Source organism: Macrosteles quadrilineatus, unplaced genomic scaffold (genome assembly GCF_028750875.1).
Source record: "Macrosteles quadrilineatus isolate MER2022 unplaced genomic scaffold, UCM_ALF_1.0 Scaffold_5__1_contigs__length_97177068, whole genome shotgun sequence".
Classification (NCBI taxonomy): Eukaryota; Metazoa; Arthropoda; class Insecta; order Hemiptera; family Cicadellidae; genus Macrosteles; species Macrosteles quadrilineatus.
The window spans coordinates 95813167-95839606 of record NW_026542598.1 but is presented as its reverse complement, the minus strand read 5'-3'; the positions used below and the strand labels follow the sequence as shown (position 1 = coordinate 95839606).

At 35.0% G+C, this 26440-nt stretch overlaps 1 protein-coding gene across 1 annotated transcript in view; it reads right to left on the bottom strand.

The window, feature by feature from the left end:
* LOC128993960 (low-density lipoprotein receptor-related protein 1-like) overlaps positions 1 to 26440 on the bottom strand; it is an 88377-nt gene extending 61937 nt beyond the window's left edge. Inside the window, exons 1-10 of the mRNA XM_054418106.1 lie at positions 26337 to 26440; positions 18946 to 19062; positions 9708 to 9848; positions 8979 to 9104; positions 6284 to 6394; positions 5765 to 5890; positions 4780 to 5034; positions 2617 to 2779; positions 1589 to 1814; positions 508 to 679 (exon numbers count right to left, since the gene is read on the bottom strand). Coding sequence (XP_054274081.1) covers positions 508 to 679; positions 1589 to 1814; positions 2617 to 2779; positions 4780 to 5034; positions 5765 to 5890; positions 6284 to 6394; positions 8979 to 9104; positions 9708 to 9848; positions 18946 to 19062; positions 26337 to 26433 — 1534 coding nt within the window. The 5' untranslated portion in view covers positions 26434 to 26440. The remainder of the gene's footprint in view (positions 1 to 507; positions 680 to 1588; positions 1815 to 2616; positions 2780 to 4779; positions 5035 to 5764; positions 5891 to 6283; positions 6395 to 8978; positions 9105 to 9707; positions 9849 to 18945; positions 19063 to 26336) is intronic.

Here is a 26440-nt window from a genome sequence, read left to right as displayed (position 1 = left end):
ATTAAATTAAAGAAAATTATTTTTTTAACAGTAGGCCTGGATTTAAAATTACTACAGTTGCACCTAACCTAACATAATTTCAACTACCGTTATCTGACACGACTTTGCCTAACCTAAAACCCCTCCTGTTGGTCCCTTCTTTATCTCGTTCTTGCAAAGCACTGGTATCGCTACTTGTTTTACCATTAAATAAGAGGTTTTACTTCAGTCAAAGAACTTCTAGCAAACCTTACTTTGACACTTACAGATTATAGCAGCATCGAAAAAAAGCAGTAAAGATCGAAAAAAATGACAAGTTAACCTGTGCATTGAGGTGATGGTTAGGTTTTCAAAAACTTGCGTTAAGAAGAAATTTTTATCATCTTCTCTTTTTTTAAAGTCTTACTAAATCGGTGAGTGGATGGATTTTTCCCCTTAGCATAAGACTGTTTAATGCTACTTGAGTCAATTCAAACAACTTCCACTGTAAATGTTCTTAATTTTTTTAGCAAGCAAGTAGTCACTGACCGTCAGGCTGTCTCTGACGATGGAACACATGTATAGCGAAGGGTCTGCTGATGTTGGTGACTGTCTGATGATTCTCTGTGTTGAACTTGTCCAGTCTGATGATGCTTTGGTTGCGCCACGACGTCACAAACAAGTTGTTCTCCAGTAACGTAACGTCGTACAAGTTCTGAACCTGCAACACAGTTGTTTGACAAATCTGTAGAGAATTGTTGTTAGGATAGCTGGCTTACCTGGATGAGAAAGAGTTAAATCTAGCACAAGGTTTTTTTAAGGGGTTGGCAGCCTCTTTTAACCTTGCATTTACCCGTGCACATAGACTACAGATCTGTGCGTGGAACGTATCCAGCAAAGCAAGGGATGCAGTACGAAGGTGAACTGTACTGATAAAAGTTTGTGGCAGTGACCAGGATCCGAACCCACGACACTACTGCCTTGGACCCGAAGTCTGTGACGCTACCAACTGAGCCACTGACTTACCATACAGCGCCAAAATGCAGTCAATGGCAGTTGTATTTTTTGTGAAACCATTTTTTTTTACGTCTTGTTTCAGCTGAATCTTTTCCAATAGCTTAAGCATGTCCATCCAACAAAACTCTATAAAACATAGGCTCTTATGTTCTGTTAAACCTTAACTTAAAAACTGGAAAGTAAATAAAACGTTTTTGGGCGATGCGACTTTAAAATATTGTCCATTATAAAAATATTTTTATATCACAAATTAGATTTAAAGAGAAATCTGTACATTAATGAAGGATTTCTTCAGAATCCATGTATATGACAAAGTAGATTTTTAAAAATCTAAAATTATGTTTAAAAAGTAGGATATCACATTTTTAGTATCATAGTCTTCTGGCAACCACCGTGTTAAATTTGACGATACACTTGACGTTGGGTTTGAAGTTTTCACCAAAAATCTATGATTCTACACGTGACTGTGAAAGCCTATCCGGGAAGTATTTATTTCAGTTTTCTTGTAAAAAATATGTAGGCAAATTGGTTTTTAAGTTCAGTACACAACAGATAGTTCCGGCACCTGAATTTCTAGTTCTGCTCGGATAAGACTGTAATTACTAATGCTCACCGGGAACCCCTTCCGGATGGTCCGTCGGTTGGACCCGTCATAATCCACTCTCTCTACAAAGTCCAGGTAGGTGTCCACCCAGTAGACATGTTGTGTTGGGTAGTCTATGGTCACTCCGTACGGATACACTATCTTGTGATCGACCAGAGTCTTGCGTTCACTTCCGTCTAGCAATGCCCTCTCCAGCATGGGTGACGTCACACCCCACTTGGTGAAGAACATGTAGCTGGAAACAGTTGGAAACGTATATATCGCAGAAAAGACTGTCAAAAAATTATATTGAAAAGTAAACAATGTTTTGTTAGTTGAATAAATTAATGAAAGATTTTTTTCCTAAAATGGCATATACAGAATGTCCTGTGAGTAAGTACCAAAACTTTTGTTTATTGGATAAAAATAAAACAAAAATCACAACGAATTTGCTTTCCAAAAACACCTGTCAAAATTTACAAATTTTGTTTTTTCAAAATGGCGATCATATAATTTTCCATAACTTAATTATTTTAAAACGGTAGACTTACAAAAATATTTCAGGAACACTATTCTTAGCACTTTAAATTTCCTGTCAAACAATACCAAGTTTAAACAAATCTATTAATAAATAGGCCTAGTTGAAAAATCAGGATATTAAGTTACAGGCCACGCAAAAGAGGCTCATCAGTCAGAGTTTGCTTCATTTTGTGCCTAAAAATTGTGATTTATGATGTAAACCCTTGTAACACACTAGTAGAAACAGTCTTCAGTCATCTCACTCCTGGTAGATCTTTGAAAAAAACCTAATTCATATATACTACAGAGCAAATTATTATATTTTTAAACACAGCAAACATTAGTCTAACAACAATTAACTTAAATTTGACAATAGTTAGGAAAATATTAAAAAAATATTTACTGTATCTGATACTCCAATTAGGCTTCAAAAATACGCCAGCAAGGACATGGCCATATCACTTCTTACTGCAGATAATCTCAACACTACAGTAGGCTACAATTAATCATCACATTGTGATAAAATCTAACACACTTACCCTCTAGTGGGGTCCAAAGCGATGCCTCGAGGTTTGCTTAGGTTGACGTCAATCAATATAAGGCAGTGTTTCATGGACGACGTGCAGACGAATATCATCTCTCTGCTGTCGTCCAGGAAATACCAGTTGCCAGAGATCCAATCCAGAGCTACGTGTGTGTTGGCTGGAAGGTAAAAACAAACACTTAATAAACAATACAAGCATTGTGATTGTGGTCGAAAAAAAAATATGACAAGGCTGTCTTAACTTCCCCTTCCTCTGGTTTTTATAAATTCATAAGTGTTGTGTCTGTAATTGATATGGATTAAAAATTACTTCAACCATAAAAGGACGAACACATAAAAAACAAAGAGTGCTTTTATTTGGGTTAAGTATTACATTCAAACATATCGGAATTGACCCATTATCTGGACTAAAAAATTATAAACCATCAGAAGTTAGTACAAGGATGATACTTTTTTAACAACATTATGTTCTCACAGTGCATACTGTTAAATGAGATAAATAAACGGCAAACCTTTGCCAAGTGTAGTATTAAGGGTCAGCAGGTCCAAGATAATTTTGGGTGAGGTCAGGCCAGCAGTTGGCCCGAGAGGTCAATTCGGGCTAAAAATTATAATTGGGCCAAACTCAGGTGTTTCGGGCCAAACTCAGTGAGCTGAGACAAGCTTTTATTTTTGTGATCCCAGAAAGCATCTGCGAAGATGCACAATCGAAAATTTACAATTTTGCCCTGTTTGCAGGTTATGTTCATGGTTTTGTCATGACCGCAGAAAAACCTTCACGATTTTGAGGTAGCCGTAGATTACAATATTGTATAAACCGGTTGAAGTTTCAAAATTGATGTTTTTAAAATCTATACTTTCCCAAATCAACCTGAATCAGTCCTGACCTGAAGTAACAAAGTCTGGCCCACCAACCCCTGCCTATTATCAACATATTACCTACAATAATAGGTGAAAATTTACTTAAGTAGGTGGTTCAGGTGGTATCAAACATAGTAATTTTTTATGCTGTACATGTTTTGTGCCGTTACAGCTCATCTTCAGCAGCATTTCTACAGTATTTAAATAAATCTCACCAACTGATGTTTCTTGAGTATACAAACACTTGTACACAATAATAAACATTACGCACATTGTTTTGCCGGTATTTACACATTTTCCGTGTGAAACTATCAAACAGGACGACTTCGTAGGTCTACTGAGGAACATTGGATTGTGGCATCACTGTATCAGCTGACTGGCGGTTCCTATTTTCAGTTTTGCTATCTCATAAAATAATCACACCTAGCATACCTACGTAATAGGGATAGACGAGATTGGATTTTTAGTTCGAGACGAGACGAGACGAGGTTTTTTATTTCTCATAAAATTTCGAGACGAGATCGAGACGAGATTTCTCTTCTCATACACAACGGGAAATGCACGTTCGAAATTTTTACCTGATTTTGTAACATTGTTAGATGACTGTTTAAATACTAAAATAATGATAATAGGCAAGAATATTTACAATCTTTCATTAAATAACATCAGCATAACATTTTTTTATTAATCACGCCTAACTTATTAAAAATGCCTACAATTAGGAAACATGGTGATATCAGTTAGGATAGAGTTCAACTTATCCTAAAATAAAATAAATCATAAAATAAAAGCAATATTAATTTTTATAAAATAGTTACTTGTTTTGACTTTTTTATAGTAATAAAACATTCCTCACACTGCTTACACTTAACAAAACTTCTCAAATGTTATTAAAGTAATATTATTAAAATAATGAAAGTAATATTTACATTAAAAGAATTAAAGTAATATTTACATTAAAAGAATTAAAGTAATATTTACATTAAAAGAATTAATTAAATAAGAACGCCTTCGAAAAGGAAACGCAACTACAACACGCTCCTGTATTGCGGGTATTGCATTGACTTTCTGCAAGCGTTTTTTATTTTTTTTATTTATTTTTTTTTTTTTATCTCGTCTCGATAAAAATCTCGGCCAAAAAGTAATCTCGTCTCGTGTAACGAGATTGAAAATTTCCCGAAAATTTCCCGAAATTTCGAGACTTGACCATCCCTACTACGTAAGTAGATTTTTCATCTATAATTGAATTTTAAAGGTGTCAAGGCTTTTTGAAATACTAACTACAACCTACACTCACCGTAGAGAGGGAACATGGTGGGTGGCGGCAGGTCCCAAGTGATGGAAAGGTCGTCAATGTCGGCACAACTGAGCAACGCGGACGTGCCGTTGTTGCGGATGTAGCAAAGTGTGCGGTTGCGATGGTTGAACTCCAACGCTAACGTCTGCAGCTGACTGATACTGCTGTGTCCCGGCCATGCTGAGCCGTTGAGGTATATTCTGCGGATGTCCATCGTACTGCTGAACACTAAGCTAGCCTCTTCGTCCGTAGGGTCTGATAAGAGATAAGGGTTGAATATTGTGAAATGTTACAATGATTGAACATAACAGTTAAAACAAACTGCAACAACTTTAACGGACAATAGAATGACTAGTTATATTTATAGTGATAAGTTTTCAATAAGATGTATGCTATGATACTGTGTTGATTATAATTAACATTTAATCCAATACACTAGTATCTGATGAGATGGTCCTAATCTTCATTTATTTTTTTTTGCTTCAAAATTTTACATTACATGGGAAGTGTATTATTCTGTCTATAGTCAACAGTTAAACTTAATAAATTATGGAGTTAACTTTGACTTTCTTTTAGAGATAAATTTGCCTCTAGAGTTAACTTAGTCACCTTTGAACCACTTGATGACTTTGCATACCTATGACTGACTAAGAGGGATAAGATTGTCACATGCTCCTTCTAAGACCTCCTCCATTCCATATTTCAGGCAATTAGGAACATCTAGTCTTTGAAATGTTTTGAGTGATGTATAACATTTTTTAATCAGCTCTTGATTAATAAAACAAAATATAGAAACCCTTTTTTATTAAGTTAGATTTCCTGAAAAGGATAGTCCTTTTTGTTCATATGTTTTAAATGAGAATGTCTAAAAACTATCAACAAATTAATGTCTGTGGCTTGAATGTGAATGCCTTTTGTTAATAATAAGTCTGGCAATGTACGTTCCAAATATTAATATAATTTTTACACAAAATATAATACTTACAATTAATAGCTTTGCAGTGAGTTCGGTTGGATCTAGTGTACCCTGCTACACAAGCGCAGCTGAAAGATCCTTCTGTGTTGGTGCAAAGCTGGTCGCATGAGCCGTCTATCTCACATTCATTCAGATCTGGGACAGTCAAACATACAGGTAAATGAACAAGATCGCATGATAAAACAATAGAATTCAAATTGAAACAACCTTAGATATTGGTCTAAAAATCACTTTAATGGAATTGAAACTTTAACATGAATTTACAGTAATGTAGGAGGAGATACACTGTGAAAGAAAAATTTGAAAATTAACTCACAAGTAGATTGCATTAGCTAATTACTTCATTAATCAGAGCGTAGAAACAACCTTCAAGCAACAGGAATTAGATTTTTTAAGACAATTAAAAAGAATAGTAAGAAGTGAAGGAATATTTAAAAAATTGCATACGGTAGTTAAAAGTAACAAAAAATATCACGTAGAATACATCTAAAACATTTTACTTATTCATGAGAGAAAGATGAGACCTACCAACACATTTTGTTTTGTTGGGTTGTTGTCCTGTGGGGCAGAAACACAGTGGACCACTAGGGGTGATTTTACATCCATGGGAACACTTCAGGGTGGAACACCCTTGTCTGTCTGGAACACACATAAACGTTGTATCAACACTCACATACTTGAACACAGCATATCAAAATCTCTCGTATATATTAAAATCCCAATCAGCCTAAATGAACAATCTAAGGTATTTTCAGATATTGTTTTTCCTTTCTTTTTTTTCATCAACAATATAGATTTTAAGGTGATATCAGTTCAAAGAGGTCTACAACAGTCGTCTTAAAGAATTACCATCATATAAAAATTTACGACGGATAAAATCTATTTCTTAAGATAATCGACAATTGTTTTCTGAGCGCAATCTTCAAAGCGATTTTCAACAATTCGCGCCACAACAGACAATTCTCAAAGCCTCGCTAATTTTTGTAACTGATTTGAATTTTTATTATAATTTGGATTAACCCTGGTTTTGGTTCAGCGGAGTGCACTTAAAATAAGGTTAACTGTATAATGTTGAATTAAACTTTTATCACAAACTAAGATCTTTTCCTTATCAAAGGATATATAGCAATATAGCTGATTGAAGGCTTGTTTCAATAAGGCTAGAGCCACACTATCCTGTTTAGCACGATGCGGTTGAGCGGGATGCGTTTTTGTCGCATTGACATTACCCTGTCACACCTTGCTCCTCTACCGCAATATACTTCGAGTGAAAATGGTGAGCATCACATGCTATGCACTGTTGAAAGGGACAACAGTAGGGACAAACGTGTGGCACAACCCATGCCATAGTGTGGCTGCTCTCATTTAACTGCATGTGTTTCCCCGTCGTCCGGTCGTCTCACTGCGCCGCAGCAGCATGCGGTGGATCCCGTTGACACACCGCAACCGCAGCAATGTGACCGTGCCAATTAAAACCCACCAGAGAAACAGGATAGTGTGGTGCCAGCCTTAAGACTTTGTTAACTTGAAAAATTAGAGAACAGAGACCAGTTGTAAAAACATACTGAAAAGCTCACACATCATAAAATTCATATTCCGTCCAAATACACTTTTTCAGACACTCTTTACCTACGCTTTTTGGAAGAAATCCAAAAGTAACCCAAAATATGAGTATTACGCTGTGTGACATTTTTACCACGTATCAATAACTCTTGGACTCTAGCTCTGCAATAATATACAAGCATTTTATGTTGCATAAAAGTAAAGTAATCAATCGAATAAAACCCAAGTGAAACCACTCTAAACAACATTGTGAACAGTTTAAGCACAATATGAATGGATTAAGGTGTACAGTAGAGTTGCATTGATAAAACAGTAAATGGATTCAGGCCGATCCAGATGAGTTAGATAACCAGAAACATTGAGTAAAAATTCAGTTGCAAAGCCTATTTCTGTAAAAATCTTTCTTTTATTGCATGATTACTTACAATAACTATAAAGAGCGTCATGAGAATAAAATATCGTACTTTCCAAACTAAATCGACAAACTAATCTTCAAAATACCAGTGAAAATTGTAAAAACTGTTTCATTTGGATTAGCCTAACATCTTACAGAATTAAGAATAGGATCGAATACGGTTAATATAATAATAAACAGTATAAGAAAGAATTTCTAAAAGTTTATAAATATATATAATTTATCTATTGTAATGGACAAAAATATGTTTTTCCCAACACAACAAAATGGATATGATGCTTTTTGGACCTTAATGTCGAGTGTTGCCTTAAGTTAAGTTTATTCATACACCCTATATTGTTGAAAAGGGTAACTAATAAGTTGAAGATATAAAATAGATGCAATGTAATTTTAAATGAGGATCGAAAAACCCATTTGAAAACCTGAAATCTAAAGCATGAATAGTGTGCTGTAAGCTTCAAGCGAATTGTGCAATTCCGAATGATCTCCCAGAAAAGCAATCGTTAACATGAAACAACCTGTTCAGCTTAGTCCTGGATAGAGATCCGTTCACTATACAGGGAGTTCAAAACTCCTGGAGAAAGCTGTAAAAAGTTAAAAACTAAGAAAAATGTATCAGGAATTCCAAAAACCTACAGCAATAAGCAATGTCAACGACATTAACTTGTACATCCTTGCAATTTGCTTGGTAAATTAATAGCTTACAAAAACTAAAAATTAGTAAGACAAGTGCGTTCCATCAACGTAGGGTCTAGGGACGTTATTTATTTTTTAATCAGTCTGATATGATATTTGAACTGAAGTATAATATGTGTAGATTATTTTTTTTTATGATGAACATCTAACAGTCTTTGTTAGTTTTATTTTGAACCAATAAAACAGATGTGTGGATAATGTTAGCCAACAGATGTACTGTATGTACGTTTTATAGCAGTTTCAGCCTTAGCTGGTTAGTAAGAACTTTCATTGGTACCTTTGCTCTCACATATGATGGCTTCTTAAGCAAGTTACAGAAAAATGTGTGCCATAAAAATTATTTATTACGATGTACTGGTGTTAATTTATCTTAAAATAAAAATCTATTTCAAACATACAAGTACATTACTCAAGGTTCTCATGAGTAGGCTTACTTTACACTCAAGATTCTCAGAAGTAGTAGGCCTACTTGACACTCAAGATTCTAAGATTCTAGAGAGTAATTTACACTCAAGATTCTCAAGAGTACTTTCTACTGTAGATACTCACTACACTGAGGTCCCTCGTCACTCCCGTCGTGGCAGTCCGGATGTCCGTCGCAAAACTTGTCTATCGCCAGACACTCGCCTTCCTTACACCTAGCAGTGTTGTAGAGACACAGGCTGCCTCGCTGACCTGACCGAACACACAATGTCAATAAGAGACTTACTTAAGCTGATATAATGTTATAAAAGCAAGCAAACAATTGTAAAACTTATGTTGCGTTTAATGTGACAGTTTGTAAGTGAACACCCTGCTTTTTGTCTACTACAGTTAATTTTACTTTGCTCTACAACTGTTTCAAATCACCTGACAATTGATTCATCTCAAAAACAACTAACATACCGGCAAGGCCACACTAAAAAAACAGGCTGTAATGCTTGTCAAGCATGACGTCACGATAGAAGACGGCAATGACATAGGTATTTATTTATTTATTTTCCATGGAAAGATTAAAACAAGCAGCTGATCACAAACGGCAAACATTACGTAATTGCCGTCTTCTATCGTGACGTCATGCTTGACGAGCATTATGGCCTGTTTTTTTTAGTGTGGCCTTAATACCGGTGAACATATATTATTGCAGTTGACATTGTATAGTTCGGCCGCTTAGAAAACGACCTGCGCGCTAATGCTAAACCAATGCTGGAGGAGGTCGCTTTCTAAGCGGCCGAACTATAGTATGTTATTGTGATTAGTTCTTCAAAATTGTATTAAAGTAGTGACAACAGTACTCACATCTATGAGGGTCCTCATCAGAGTTGTCCACTTGCTCCACGGAGGCGCCACAGTCAGGTTCTCCGTCACAGATCCAACCCATCGGGATGCACTTCTGGCTCCCGGCACACTGGAACTGACCTGGCCTGCACATCTGGGGCACTGCAACACAACATACACATTTGAAAAATTCCACTCGTTACTGATCTGAGTCCCTACCTTCACATTCTCGGACACTAGCCTCCAGCCGAAACCCCTTTACACATTACTTCAGGCGAGGTCAGATGAGGTCAAAAGCTATTGGCGATTGACAGGATTTGAACCTTCGACCTCAGGGACTGAAGTCCAACGTTCTACCAGTAGACCAGCCTGCTCCCACTGGTGTGATAACTAATTTACATTAGAGTAGTGTTAACCCAAACATATTCTACTACAGTATTACCAAACCCTATTTGGCTCAGAGAAAATTTGAAGGGCAGTTTTTTTAATACAATGCAACGTATTGACATTATAAGACGCAAGTGTATGATGAGTGAAGAAAATTAATGGTATGAAATCACATACTCGTTTACAGGTAAGGTTGCTTTTTCTAATTCAATTTAATGTGACTATAATCCAAGGTAAAATCAACATGACGGAATGTACTTGAGAGATTTTGATTAATTTTACCCCTAGGCTTTAGGCGTTAATGTTGCAGTTATGATCTTAAGGTAGGGCTGCGATCATGGATTATAATCATGATGGCATTGTAATAAATTCTTCAAATTACATATAATTTATGAGAATCAAACTTATACTGTTTTTCTTAAGTTAACGGTATCACACAGTCATAATAGTCCACAGAGTTTAAATTTAGGTTTGTGTTGTTTAAAATCAGAAAACTTTAGTTAAATTATTACAATTAACTTCCTATTGAATGCTTCAGACATTGTCGAAGTATAACTGGATGCATTTAAGCTCGAAGATTCCCTACTATAAATGTTAACATAAAGTGATAGCTTTAAGTATCTTATGTAAATGTTAGATATATATGTTCAACAGTCCAGATAGATGATTACGAAACGGTTTAGGTTTTAAATAACAAACCTTTTCTTTTAAAGTAATAAAAATGCTGTCTCATAAACCCCTCTACTGTTTATAAGTATTTTTGATGGCTGTCATATATTTAATTTTTCATCAAATAACTTTCATATTTATACACTGATTGTTATTATTTTTTATCATATATTAATAGGCAAGCATGTTTCTCTAAAACCTTTTTTCTCAGCTTGTGTTACAGTTGTTTTACAGGGAAAATCTACGCATACCGTTAGAAAGATATATTCCTGTAGATGTGCAGAATCTCTTTATAAATTAAGATAGGCTCAAAAATAACCACAAAAAATTAATTTAAAATTTAAAAATAATTAACATAGGCCATATGGGTTGTCATGCTGGGGACAAAAATAACAACGAAATATAAACAGAAAATGAAAACAAATGAAAGAAATTCCAAACACATGTCTTATTTACAGCGTGGGGTGAAAATAGAGAAGTATGTACATTACATAAAATATGTGGTCAAGTTTTCGACCACTTGACGACCTCTAGTTCTAAATTAAAATGAAACAAGTAATTTATTCAAGTATATTTAGAGGAATTTTTAGCCACTCACCATACTAATCTCCGGAAGTGAAGAATTTTGAAACAAATCATTTAGGCTCCATTGATTTTAAACTCAGTTCCTTCTTTTGTTACAGTAAAATTAACTTGAATAAGAGAAAAAAATTGACAAAAATATATTGAACTAACACCAAACCCATTTTTGGGGTAATTTTTTTGGGTTCATTTGAAAATTGTATATTTTTTTACTATTAATACTTCAAAATTTATATTTCAAAACTTAATCGGTCCAGTGCAAATTAATGAATTATTTCAAAACCCATAAACACATTACTTATCATGAGTATTGTTCAAGAGGTCCAATATTAGAAACACCAATCTTGTTGAGTTGAGGGTTTTAAATATAACTTGACTGCAGAGTAAATTGAGTAAATATTTACCGTAACCAGTCGACCAAACTAAACTTACAGCTCTAGAAAATAAGAGCGCCTTTGGTTGGAGTCAGTTTCTATTGAAAGTTGAAAGAAGCCATATTTTCTACATTATCTTTGAAGATAAAAATAGGAAAATACCCAACATGTGCCATTTAAGAATTCTACGTTATTAATGACAGTAGGGCCTATGGCATATTTAATCTAAATTTAAATATTTGAATAGAGTTGGGTTTTGATAAACTTTAATTTTTAATTGGAAACAGACTTTTAATTTTTTTAATGTTGTTCTTATATTTTTGATCCTGTATTTTTTTCAATGTTAACCATTCAAATATCAAACCATATTGAAATTGCTTTTTTTCTGTAAATAAAAATTGTACCTATATTGAGGCTCAGTACAATCTTATAGATTATACCAGCGGTTCCCGAACTTTTTGGTCTGGTTACCCACTACCACATTAGAATTTTTTATCTCGACTAACTTATAAAATAATATGATTAGGGTATAATTATTTATTATTATAAATTTATTAATATAATCAATGCGTATTGAGAAACACACAATAGATGGAAACCGCGAGGACGACCTTATTCAGTCCGAAACATTATTGTTTGGAAACGTTTAAATGACTTAGAACTGAAGTTTAGGCCTACTATTTATAAGAGACTTTATCTGGATTGAGTGTTGACAACTACTTGGGCATTTTCCACACACAGCCTATTTCTGTATTTAATTTTTAAAGAGGATGCCCTCTCACACAAATATGTATTAAACAACTCAACTTGCTCTTTTCAATACTGAATTGATACAATTTATTTTTTTTGGTGCTCTTCTCCATGTGTTTTAAGTATTAGCTACAGTATTATACAATAAAAAAACATTGTAACATATAACAACATGTAAGGCACCAAGCATGTTAAGGACCAGGGCAGACAACAAGACCACGATAAAATTATTACAACTCCTATGTAAATACTCTAAATCTGAAACCACATCACAATTAGAACTATTTATTCGTAAAACATTTCATTTGAATCTTCAAATCGTGCTCAAAAGACCAGGTGCAGTACGGTATTAATATATATTAGGTCAAAACAATCAATTTTCACTATTTATTTATACTTTTAGGCCAATTTTCAAACAATCAAACTAAAGTTATGTCATGTTTTGACTGACAGCAGCACTGCATCCTGGGCGTCAGTGACTTGACATGCGAAGAGCATTAAACATTCAGTAGTATTGACTGTATGATTAGCCTGTGTGACCCTTCTGGCATACAAATAATCTACTCAGTGCCAGTGTTGATAAGACTTAATGATCAATAAACCTTGTGTAGTAGGCTTATCTAAATATTTAAGCTAATATAAATTTAACGCATCCACGTTAATGTTAATAAATTATAAAAATAGTATAAAAAATAAGTAGGCCTAGCTAAATAGGGAGTGGTTTGGGTATGGTATGAACCTAGTTTAGGTTTTTGACACAAACCCACGTCCCCTTACCCACCCCTGCTTTAGGTTGGAGAATACACACCTGATATAACTTATATAAGTGCAATTTAAGTTACAAATGGTGAAAAGATTTCTTGCCACAGTCAATTTTATGAAACTGGCTGAAGTCAAATGTTATGTTTCTGAAACTCAAAGGCATTGAGTCTTTAAGACCCGATTGCACTCTGCAACTTAATAACGGGTTTAACTCTGTTTTCCACATAGTTTGTTATGCCTTGCTCTCGACTTACCTTCGCAAACTGCCTTATAGGTTTGTCATCTTAAAGGGTCAGATGAAGACAGGTTAAAAATTACATTTTCTTACTGTAGGGCTACAAGTAGAGTGTATTTTTGTTTACTTTTAACCTTGTTATTTCACCTACTAAAAACAATCTTTACAAAAAAAAGACTTATTGTAGTGTATTAGATTTACAACAAAAGGTTAAGGCAGACATTGTAAGACTTAAAATAAGAGAAAAACATTACCCAACGTCATAATAAATATAACCAGTTAAGAAACACATTGGGTTTTGGATATCACAGAATGAGAAGTCTACTTATAAAATCGAAACTCAATGTCCCAACGTGAGTGTTTCTAACGACAATAGCTATGTCCACACTCGTGCGCTTTTGTGTGCGCCAAGCGCATGCCTTGACGCAAGTAACGCATGCGTCCAGGCATGCCCGTATTGAGTCGGAAGGAGCTCCATTTCATAGCGAACAGCGTAGCGCAAGACGATCCACCAGCCTTGGATTTCTGTGCGTTTCAACTTGCAACATTTTTGACTTTTCTGCTTTACATTTTTGACAAGTCGTCTGTTTGGTGGTAGTTTGGAGCAACATGAATAACGACGAAACCTTAGAATTCATATAAGATTATCGCTCGAATTTATTATTAATTATCGTTATATATTATATAATAATTAAATATATTTATTAAATATATTAATTAAATATATAGGCCTAAATTAATAAAGATATATAATAATTATGTATTATATAATTATCACTTAGAATTTATAGAAGATTAAATATGCCACACTAATTCCTCCTAGCAGGATAGCGTCCTCTTCATCCATCATCAATCTTGGAAAAGGCATCTAAAAAGTGAGGCATGAGTGTGGACAGCTGAAAGGCATGCCTCCTAGCGCATGCAATAACGCATGCGTTGATGCATGTTGAATTGAAAGTTGAAAGGCACGTTGAAATTGAAAGCGCACGAGTGTGGACATAGCTAATGTGACCTTGGAATCACTGCATTAGACCATTCTACATAAACATACACCTTTTTACTAATGCTGACCTCATTTTCCAAACCCTACAGTACTTCCAATACCAAAATACAATGTTTTAATGTGCGCGTTCTACAGACGATAAAACAACTACACTCTTTGACAACAATGTCACTGCGGAATCACTGCTTCCCCTTTCTCCAAGGTTGCTCATGAGTTGAACACGTTTTCGCAGTATCCGAAGTTAATGTTATAAAATCTACAGAATGAAAACTACGGTCTCACTGCATTAGTTTCTTCTGCAAAAACGTATTCATTTTATCAATGTTCACCTTATTTTACCCATAGAGAAGTAGGATACAGTGGAAACACTGAATGGTACACTTAAGTGGTGTATAGGGCAAAGTCCAACCCACCCCTTCACCCTCATGTACTGTACTACAACGCTCATGATGGAGGAAGACCCTGTGTGACAGGAATTTCCGCACATTACCTGTCTCTCAGACTCTTCCTTGTTCGCCACAAATACAGCTCGTGACATCTAAGCTGGCACTTGGCTGATCGTTACTAATAGCTAGTTCAAAAACATTATGTCCCGTAAAGTACATAATACAAGGGGAGTCAACCCCGTGAGGCAGCGGAAAAGTTTTCAGTACGGTCTTTTCCCTACCTCCACCCTCCTCCTGCCTACACTGCCCGCGCTAGGCCAAGTGCCAGCTTAGATGTGACGAGCTGTATATTTCTGACTGTATATTTGAGCTGGGAGCGCACAGTTGTCCCAAAAGTGTGCTTCATTTCTACCTTACTTCTCTGTGTTGCAGGGGCGGCGGAAGCAAATTTTTGTTAGGGGGTCAGAAACCTATGGTGGAGGTCCACATCCAGGGGGTCTGGGGAAAATTTTGAAAAATAAAAGCCTTAAAACGTGTTTTTAGGCTACCTGAAGAACATTTTTCTTCAAGCAGTAACAAAGAAAATTTACAATTTAACAAAGACGCTACTCTGTTCATTGTAAAAACATTATAATAAATAATACACATACATCTCAAACAAACATAAAATGAAGTACTGGTGCCCAGATTTTACTAAAGCTGCCAGCAATGAGTTGCTGCAGACGACAGAGAAGAGTAAACAAGCTCTAGGCCCTAGGGATTTATGTGTTCGCGTAATTTCGGCAGGCTCTGCCCCTCCCCCTCAAAACTGAATTAATAATAAGTTAAATTAAAATTGGCTGCTTGATTATAGTTAATCACAAAAGTAAGACGGTAGGGTATAACCAAGTAAGTGTGTCCACTGGGGATAAATAATGGTTTACACAAAAAACATTACAAACATTGTATTGGCACAACATAAAATTACTAAGAAATACAAAACCTTTTTGATGAATTATTGCTAAAATATGTAAAATCCCACACGAGAATCTCAAGATATTAGCCTACTACAAGTTTACTAGATTTTTAAACTTCTGCTGATGAAACTTCAGTAGGCCCTAACTTGAACTCCAGTCTTTGAAATTCCCGAAAACTGCACAGCGACTTTCAACTCTATTGACAAACATTCTTGCAATGTGCTTATCATCAATAGATTTAGCAATGTCCCTATGGACGGATAAGATGGCAAGATGGTTCAATCTCTTCTGCGTCATCGTAGAACGCAGCCACGTTTTCAAGCGACGAAGACAAGAAAAGGTTCTTTCTGCAGTTGCTGCAGACGCTGGTAAGACAAGCAGTAACTTGACAACCTTTACTACTTCAGACAAAAATCGTTTGTTTTCTTGAGGCTCACTATTTAAAGTCACAACTAAATCACGTACACTTTTAACTTCCTTCTTTTTTGGTAAATCTTGTAGACTGTTTAATTGGCTTGTAAGCTTTTTCTTATCCACGTCAGTTTTAAAATGGTCACATATATTGTCCACTTCAATTTTTACTTTTTCTGTCTTCCCGTTTACTGCTTTCATCAAAACAGTTTCAATGTCTCTGTATATTTTGACTCCGGGATGTTGAAATCTATAATCAATGTCTGACTTTAAGTTGTCCAAAACGTCGAAGTACTGTTTCCTCAAATAAGTCTCTGGACCGGAGAACGTCCCTGGTGGGGAAGCATCACTTTTCTGTTCTAGTCGTTTTGGAGGCGCTCGAACACGTGGAAGAGTGACCGGGAGTAAATCCATATCTGCCCCTCGTTTCTTCACTTTCTCCCATAGTTCGTTAAACTTCTCATCGGTTCTCAACTTTGTTAAACGTTGTTTAACTCTGTCAACTTGGGCTAAGGCATAGGTTATACTAATGTCACTTATTTGCAGTTTTTTAGCAAGCTCGTCTGTTATTTCAAAAATCAAAACACCGAGTTCTAAATGAAACAGTGTGAGAGTTTTCTCAAAAAATGAATGTAAACCATTGGCAGTAGGATCAGGATCTTCAGTTTTGATGCTTTCCAAAGCACTTAGAACAGTCTCATATTGTGAGTTAACAGCTTGTAGAGACTTCAGTCTCACTGTCCATCTTGTAGGACATAGAGGTTTTAGCTTAGTATTTTTAGTCAAGGCAAGATTGTCATCTGATTTATGGTGAAGCATGATATCTGTCCTTTTAGCAGATTTATTGAAATACTTGCCGAGTTCATGTACATTTTGTAGAACATTTCCGAATTCTGGTACAGCCCCAGTAGCATCGATAACAGCTAAATTCAACGCATGATTGAAGCAGTGTATGTATGTTGCACGGGGTTCTATTTTACTTATTCGAACCTGAGTACCTTTCATGTGGCCCTTCATATTTCCAGCCCCATCATAACACTGTCCACGACAGTTGTCTATGTTCAGGTCTAACCTCAACAGTACATCTTGTATTATTTTGGTCAGAGTTTCCCCAGTTGTCGAAGATGTCTCATATAAACCAATAAAGTCTTCAGAAACCTCAAAGTCGCCATTGACATGTCTTATACATAAGGAGACTTGTTCTTTTGTCGACACATCTGTTGTCCCATCTACTATTAAGGAAAAATATTCATCTTCTTTTATGCTATTATTGAGTTTCCGCATCACCTCTAAGGCCAAGAGCTCCAGGATTTCATTCTGGTTGTCATGAGTAAGCCACGCTCTTTTTCTTTGAAGCCATTCTTTCAGTTCGGGAATGTCATTTGCTCTCAACTGCAAAAGTTCATAGAAGTTTCCTTCATTGTCTCCGTGACCTCTTAGTGCCATGGTACGGCTGGCTAAATACTTAATTGAAGACACAATGCTAATAAGGGCTTTTTGTGCAGCTATCATCTGATTATTTATTTGATTAGACAACTGTGCCGTAATTGGAGTTTGGTTGAAGGACATTATGGATGCAACTGACGCTTTATGGAATTCACTGCTTTCATGAGAAGAAAACTTCTCAGAAGCTTTTTTCCAATTTGAAAATCCACTGATAATGAATGTTTCGTCTACTTTCGTTTTGGATATAACCTTTAGGTTAAGCTTCTTTGCTTTCATACAAACAAAGCATTTTACTGATTCAGATTTAGAATTCCAGTGTAACCACGACCATTTTTTATACCACTCTGGTTTAAACGATCGATTTACTCCACTTATAACTTTCGTTGGGTATTTAATAGTCAAGGGTTGAAATGGTTCATTACCTTCATCTTCATCTCTTTCAAACGTAGATTGTGTTGAAGTTGAAGCTGGAGCAGAGTCACTGGCTCTAGGACTAACACTAACACTCGGGCTACTTTGCACCACAGTATCACACTGTTTTTCACCACAGCCATTTTCACTTAACGATGTGTCAACCTTAATTTTCTTATTAAAATAGTTCGTGATTTTCTGTCTCTTCATTGCTGCAGATAAATTGTAAAATTGAAGAACAAACCACTCATGACATCATAAAAACATCACTTACACCGATAGAACTGACAGCGACAAGGTCCCGTTTTAGGTTAGGTGTGTCGCGCAACCTCCCTGCGCATACGGCATGAAGAGTTGCCAACTATCCAGGAGTAAAATATCGTACTACTCCATAATTATCATATTTTAGGCGAAAATACCGTACGGTACATACTTAAGTTCCAACTTTGACTATGACGAATACTCAGTGCGAAATTCAAGTGTTACCTGTTAGTTAACTCTCCAAAATTCCAATACGATCATGAACATCAATTAAATTAATTATTACTTTTATAAGGTTTTGTGAGTATTAAGCCCCTTCATAATAATAATAGATTATTATTAATAACTTAATTGTTTATCTTTGTACTTATCTTCAGTAACTGTTATTAGGCCTACTTATACTTTTCTTTTTGGGCCGAAAAAATAAACGTATACAGTACGGAATGCTTTATATCTTTAAATTTTTTATATGAACCCCTGACCCTTGACCCCCCTGACCCTTCCTAAAATTTCAGGGGGGTCAACTGACCCCCCTGACCCCCTGGTTCTGCCGCCACTGCTGTGTTGAACCACATTTAGTTGCGGTATCTGACGATTATTTTACAGTATATAATGCCAGTACTCACCACAGTCCGATGACTCGTCAGTGCCGTCAGGACAGTCAGGCATGCCGTCACAGTGCCACCTCTCCGGCACACACTGGCCACTCCCACACTGGAACATCTCCGGCCCACAAGTCACCTCTGAAACAAAACGAGTGTTTGAGTTAATAACAGTGAGCTAAGGTCTTAGAAAGATTCAATGTCCAGTATTGGCTAGTCCCAAAACTATAACCTCAAAATCTGTCTGTGTGATCCAATAGTGCTGTCAGAGTGTTACGTGTCGATCAAATGAACCATTCTACTATTCATAACACACTACATGTACAGAACGGTGTTGATCATGTTATGATAACATTTTAAAACTAAATAACTAGGTATTGGTTTATTTTCCTAACCCTTCCTGGATGTGATTGTAGCATAGATTTTTATCGATTCTCTACACAGACTGGTTAGTCTAAAGGAACTAGCAGGTTTGCGCTACTATGGAGCCACTTTCCTACACTTGCAGAAGCGTAGGGACTTTGTAACTGGGACGTAGCACTCACTTCCGATGCTAAACACGATGCTAAAACACACTAGCTGATACCCACAGGCTTCACCCCGTTTGACTTCATAAGTATAAAACTATTGATTGGTTAGGTTAAGCTGAAATAAACAAAACAGAATACAGAAATACAAACAAGTAATCACACCTGGTTTTAATAAGGTTATAAATTGAAAGAATAACAAACAAAAGAACAGATGAGGTATTTTTAACATTAGATGTATGGAAAGTTCCCTTTGGAAAGGAATTACAACCTTAACCCTCCAAGTGTCCATAGTTTAGGCCTTAATGTCCACACCTATTTTTGGCGCATTTGCAAGGTTTTATTAAAACGGATCTGAGAAGCTTAAAACAATGTTAATTCTAATGTTCTATATACCATTTTGTTTGGAAAATCATGGGCTTCAATATTATATATAAAACATAAGGAACATTTAAAAAAAAAAAAAATTTTAGGTAAAAAAAATATAATTTCGAAAATTTTCAAAAAAAAAATAAGTTCGCGCTCAATGAAATTGTATAAATTATAGGCCTATAAATATTTGAAAATAGCCACTTTGTTCTAAATTTTATGAGGATTACAAATATATAATAATATAAGGAAGTAGATTTGCAAATAAATAAGTTATGGGCAAAAAACTGATTTCAGTACATAGCGTTTAGCTAAGAATGCATAGCCTAACCATAGCTAGGAATCTGGCTGATAATTTACATCAATATCACTACCTACTTCTTCAGGATCATCAACCAGCACTTCAAAACCACTTAAATCTTCTTATAATGCACCACGTATATCACTACTTTTGATTTTTAACACTAAAACAATGATAAACGTAATAAAACACATCAGTCATCGGTCCGGGGTAACCTAGCTGTTTACAAATACACGCACGTCAGCTGTCTGCTACAATATTTTCGGAACTAAAATCAATAGCGCTTAGAGACAGACCTCTGGAGAAAGCTTAGAATATTACGGAAAGAACGATACCTAACTCGATCCAGTTCAATCCGATTCAGTAAGTCATAGAGCCTTCGCCGTAAACGATGTCTGCGTGTCGAAAAATCGACAAGTAACACTACACAAAGTGTGCTGCTTGTCGAATTTTCGTCAAGTAACACTGGGAGGGTTAAAGTGCAATTTATGAAATAATGGATAGTTTTACGCAAGGGTTCTCATCATGACGAACTACATGGTTTATTGGGGGTGTGACTTTTAGTTCTCACAAAAGTTCATGGGTGCTTTGGGATTTATGGATAACTTTTTGTATGAGAATGATTTTCTCAAAACATAAATATTGTATGAATTTACCAAATAGGAAAAGTTAGTAGACATTCCATTTATGTGAACCAGACGTACCATTGACGTAGCTGTTTGTGTGTTCAACTAAAAACTATTGTTTTTTAGATTTTTGTCCAAGAAATAACACAGCTGCTTTTATATTTATTTGTTTTTTTTTTATTATTGGTTTTAATGATTATCCAATTCCTTTACTTGGACTAATTGTTTTAAAAATCTCTGGATCTGTTTTAATTTGTTATTTGTTTTTTTTATTATTGGTTTTAATGATTATCCAATTCCTTTACTTGGACTAATTGTTTTAAAAATCTCTGAATCTGTTTTAATTTGTAACTAGCGTCCCTGTTGCTCGAATTCGAGCAATTGCTATGTATTACATGCATTATTTTAAAACGAACAACAGTCATAATTTATAGTGACTTTAAAAGATTCGACTCAATGGAAATACTTAAGATCTACATAACAGATCGATATAATCAACATTTCTTGTAATTATCTTATCATTTTCCAAAAGCTGATCTTGTTTTTTTTAGTGTTTTCTACAAATAGCCTAACTCATTAGTTAATAATCCATTTCAACCAATTCAGTAAATGTTTGTAGCAAGCTATTAAATTAGCAAACTTGTTGACTGTCTACAATTAACATACGTTCTTCTTCTCACTTTTAGTTTCTGACAACAGCTGGAGTTTCATAACAATTTTTGTTTCCCATGTTAATCTTACGGAAAAATACGAAACTTTAAAGGGCCCCAGGGCCTCACTCTATAATTATTTCCCTAAAAAGAAAGTTTCCTGCACAGCTTCACGTTACGCTCTTTCCAATGACACCAAAAACATGTCAATCGGTCCAGTAGTTTTGGAGGAGTAATTGTCACAAAATACCTGCTTGCGTATTAAATAAGTATAGATACTAATGGTTGGGAGTGAGCTGGTCTAGCAGTATAGCACGGGGCTTCGGTGACCGAGGTCCCAGGTTAAAATCCTGCCAGTCACCAATGGATTTTATCTATATAACGTTACAACCCTCTATGAACTAGTCTGAAGTAGCCTAATGTGTAAAACAGTTCCAGGCTAAAACTAGCGTCCTAAGATATAAAGGTGGGACATTAAAAAAATAATAATAAAGGTAACAAACTGAAACCTTAGCAAAACAAGTTCAAAATAAATAAATAAATAATAAGTACAATAATATTGACACCAGTAGACCACAACAATTTTTAATTTGCTACATTTTCCACCAAGGGTTCAAAGACAGATGGGTGTTTTGTAACTGACTGTAATTTACAAGCCAAAACCAAGTGGACTACAATTGGTCAATTGAATGTGATTCCACTTCCCGCTGGGACCCCTCCTAGGGTCAGCAATATAATGTGTTTTTATCTATATACTCCTTTCTTCACTTTTTTAAATATTAATTTTGCAAAACAAAGCACAAAAAAAATGTTTACTGGAGATAATAAAAATACATAAAATAAAAAAAATTTAAAATAATACAGATAATCAATACTAGGTGATACTAATGAAATAATTGCTCTTTCAGATAGGTTAATATAATCCTTAGAGTAATAGAGTAAGGCAAAAGGCCTTACAAAACTTTAACTAAGACCAAATTAGCGATCATTATCTTAGCTAAGACAAGACAAAGTTAATCAGCTTGTTTACTTGGAAGATCTCGGCCACAGAAAGTGGAAGGACGAGTTTTTGTGGTGTAAACCTGGGCTCATTGGGTGTAAATGATACCACGTTACTAATACCACGACTATACCAACACACAAACACACTGATACTGACTTGTGTTTGTTACACAGTACAATCATAGAATATAAAATGCTAACAGTGAAAAATTTAATGAGGGGTTATTCCAGATTTTTAAAAAATATTAACTTAAAATAGATTTTAGAAAAGATATAATGATTTTATAAACTATGGTGTGTATCTACTCTTCACAACATAAATCTCACTAATTAATGTTAACGAACAATAAAGCCTGTGCAGGGAATAAACATTTTTAGTAATTGAAGCAACTCGTGGTTGGGAAGTCCAGCCCGTCACCATTACAACTGCAGTTTTATTTCAAATTATCATGATTTAGTCTTTAGGTATTAAAAATGTAGTAGGGCACTTGTATTTTTGATCAAATTTTAAACTAAATTTTTATCCTTTGAGAGTAAAATGTTGTGACTTGGTGATAGATAATATTTTGTCTCATTTAAAAAATATGTTTTTGGATATATTTATTAATTCAAACTGTGCCAACACTTTATACCGAATAGTAAAATTATTTCGGCAATTAGAATCAGACTTAACAGCCAATTAACAAAAATAAAATACCAAAGCTTATCAAAAATTACTATTTCTATCTGTACCACAATGAAAGAAAAATATAAAAGCAATTAGAGGTGAAACCTAAATGACAAACAGTTATATATTTCCATCACAAACAATTTGTTATTTTTTTTAACTGTTTCTAAATGATTTCCTAACAACATTTGTGAGAGAGCTAAGAACCTGAGGTTCAAGAGAACAAATATTGGACGAAATGTCAAGATAACCTTATCAGGTCAGTCTTTCAATCACAGCAATGAACAGCCTTGAAGTTATCTGTCGTCTGCTCACCACACACTTTCCTGGATGGTCAATGTACTATCAACCAGTTGATAAAAATGTAACACAAAGTATAAATTAGGTCATACACCAATAATTTAGGAAATGATTTAATATGCCACTAGAGAAATAAAATTTAAAAATAATTATGATGCCATTTATTTAATGTTACAAGATCAGCTCAGGGGCAAATAATATGGATTTTAATGATTTAATGTCGCGTTTGAGTTTTTATTCCTTACAAGCTTATAAGTTAGCATGGGCTCAAATATGGTATGGCTCAATGTGGGTAAAATACAATGATTTTTCAGTTTTTTTTTTTATTTTATTTTTGTTAGTCCTTATTGTTAAAAGTAGTGATAATTCTTAGTTCGAAATATGGATTAACGTTCCCTACTGAGCGTCGCATATCTGCGACGCCGCAGTCATTGCCACAGACCGAGGTATACATTTGAATCTTACACATAGACTGGCTGTAACTTGGTTTGCAGTACACACAGTCTATTTTAATGTGACTAGCCGTCGCATATATGCGACTGCAGTCTATATGGGTAGAAACTGGCCATCGAATGTAGTCGCTAGTCCATGTGAATGAAAAATTTCGTACTATTGCAGTAGGGAACGTGTTGGGGATTTTACAACGAAGAGATTTACTTTATGTATGACAAATGAAATGGATGGTATAAACAGGTCATAAAGAATTGCTGTTTAGATTTTTAAACCTCTGTCAATGGAATGATATGAAATATATAATTCCAAACATACAATGTACTGGTAATTTGTGGTCGGTTTGGTTCTCAAATAAGTTCATAGTTTGAGTGGTGTGTTGTTTGGAATTGTATTCTAGTCTACTAATATAAATTCAGCACAAGATATTTGAAATTGTTTTTTAACAACCCCTTAATATTTACCGGAGAACTTGTAGTTAAGCGGAAAGTTGTGTAAAGCTAGAGAACACCTAATTTATTTTACAGATCGTAGGCCTAATACAAATTTTCCAACTTCATCTTAAAAATGTGTTGATCTTGATTCAGTAAAATTATTTTTACGACATGTTGACATCAACCACAGGCTAATCATCAAAAGCATAAAATATTTAAGGTCTAAACTATTCAATTTCCTAAAAACTTCTCCAAATGTAGGCTTCCAGGTCAACCTTGAGAATGGTAGTTAAAATCTTGTTTTGATGAATACAGGACCCAACATTGTTTGTGTATTTATCAATAACAATGCTACCCTATCTTATCATTCATTCAACATTTAAACTTCTCTATATTTATGCCTTGGGCTACAAAACTTCAATTGTACTGGCATCCTAGTACTAGTAGTCCCTATATTTCGATCAACTTGAAATTGTGTTATTATGTAGATCTTTCAAAATCCTCAAGGATGTAGGTAAACCTCTGTTTTGAGAAGGACCTGGCTTTAAGAAAAAGAACTATGTCAAGACAAAGAGTCCTGTTGATGTAAAACCGGGTAATTTACCTGACAAACTTTGGAGTACGTTCAGCCGGTTTTTAGACAATTTCCCATATAGGGAATAAGCTATTACCGTAGTACTCATGGCAAGACCTGGACCCGGGACCGATTTATTTTGTTTTGAGGTCCCTAGAGGCCAAAAACACCATCCGTTCAAATTCATTATATTATATATATATATATATATATATAGGCTACTGTAGGCCAATATATATATGTGTCCGTTAGCACGATAACTCGAGCAAAAATGATCCGATTTTGATGAAATTTGGTACAAACGTGTAAACCTACATTTATTTGAACGAGTTCGCGAACCAGGATGATCGGACTATGGGAACGGGGGGTTTTATGGGGTAAAAATAGGTTTTCCCATTTTTGACCCTAAAAACACATCATTTCACAAATTTCATTTCCAACCATTTTACAAACGATGTGTCAAAATTAAGTATTTTTTTTATAAACGCCCCCTTTCACCAATTCCTGTAATTAAAGTCCTCAGTCTTTGCCCCACAGGCCATCAAAATCCCAATGTATTTCTTACGAAGAACGGATTTTATTTACTTAAACAGACGAATAATTTGTAACTTATTGATTACAGCTGTTCATAGTAAACACATGATACACACGAGCCTTCGTTTTCAGAGTGAGTTCGTTTTCAGAGCGAGTTCGTTATCAGTTTCAATAACTGGAGTGGAGTGATTGATGGCATTATCTTTTTGAGTCGAATCTTCTAAGACATCGGAAATTATGACAGTTGTTCGTTTCGAAATAACGCCTGTAAGTTAATTCTTGGCAATTGCTCAAATTCAAGCAACAGGTGCACTAGTGGTGTGAGTGAGTCTTTGTGAAAATTCCCTATAACTTATGGCTTAGCCTAAAATATATAAAGTAGCCCACTGAATAAATACCTGTACAGTACCGGTACTGTAACTTAAGTTGGGCTACAATCAATAATTACATTGTTTAAAAATTATCTTTTATACTTATACCGGCATTGGATCACTTGTTCTCCGCAAGACTGTAGGAGCATTAAATCGGTAAGCATTTTAAATTATTGTAAAATGGTTATACCGTAAATAAATAAATAAATCGTACCAAACTGAAATAAGTTGGGTTGTACAGTACGTATGATTGATGATTTCAGCTGAGGAAGTATAAATTGATCTTGTGCGGGCAAAAATTTTGATATAGGCCTAAGTTAGCCTAACTTACTAAAATTGAATCTAAGCAGCACATTCTTTGCAGCATAAACTTAGATGCAGCAATGCATAGATGCTTTAGCGTGATCTAGAGCTAATTTATTGATCAGAGTTGATTTTTTAACAACTCAAGAGTCCAGAAAAAAATCCATGTTTAGATAAACATATCCAAGGACCTAGGTGTCACCATGAAAACTAGTTTTAAATGCAATAAAAGTTAGTAACTTGTGATGAATATGAAAACGTTAAAATAACAATTTAAACTGTAACTTTAGTAGCATAGTAAACCTACCTTCAATTATCGGCTTCCTTTCATTACACAAAACAAAACAAACATTCAGTAAAGCAAATGCAGTTCCGATGCCCACTAAAAAGTGTGGACTGGTCATTATTAAA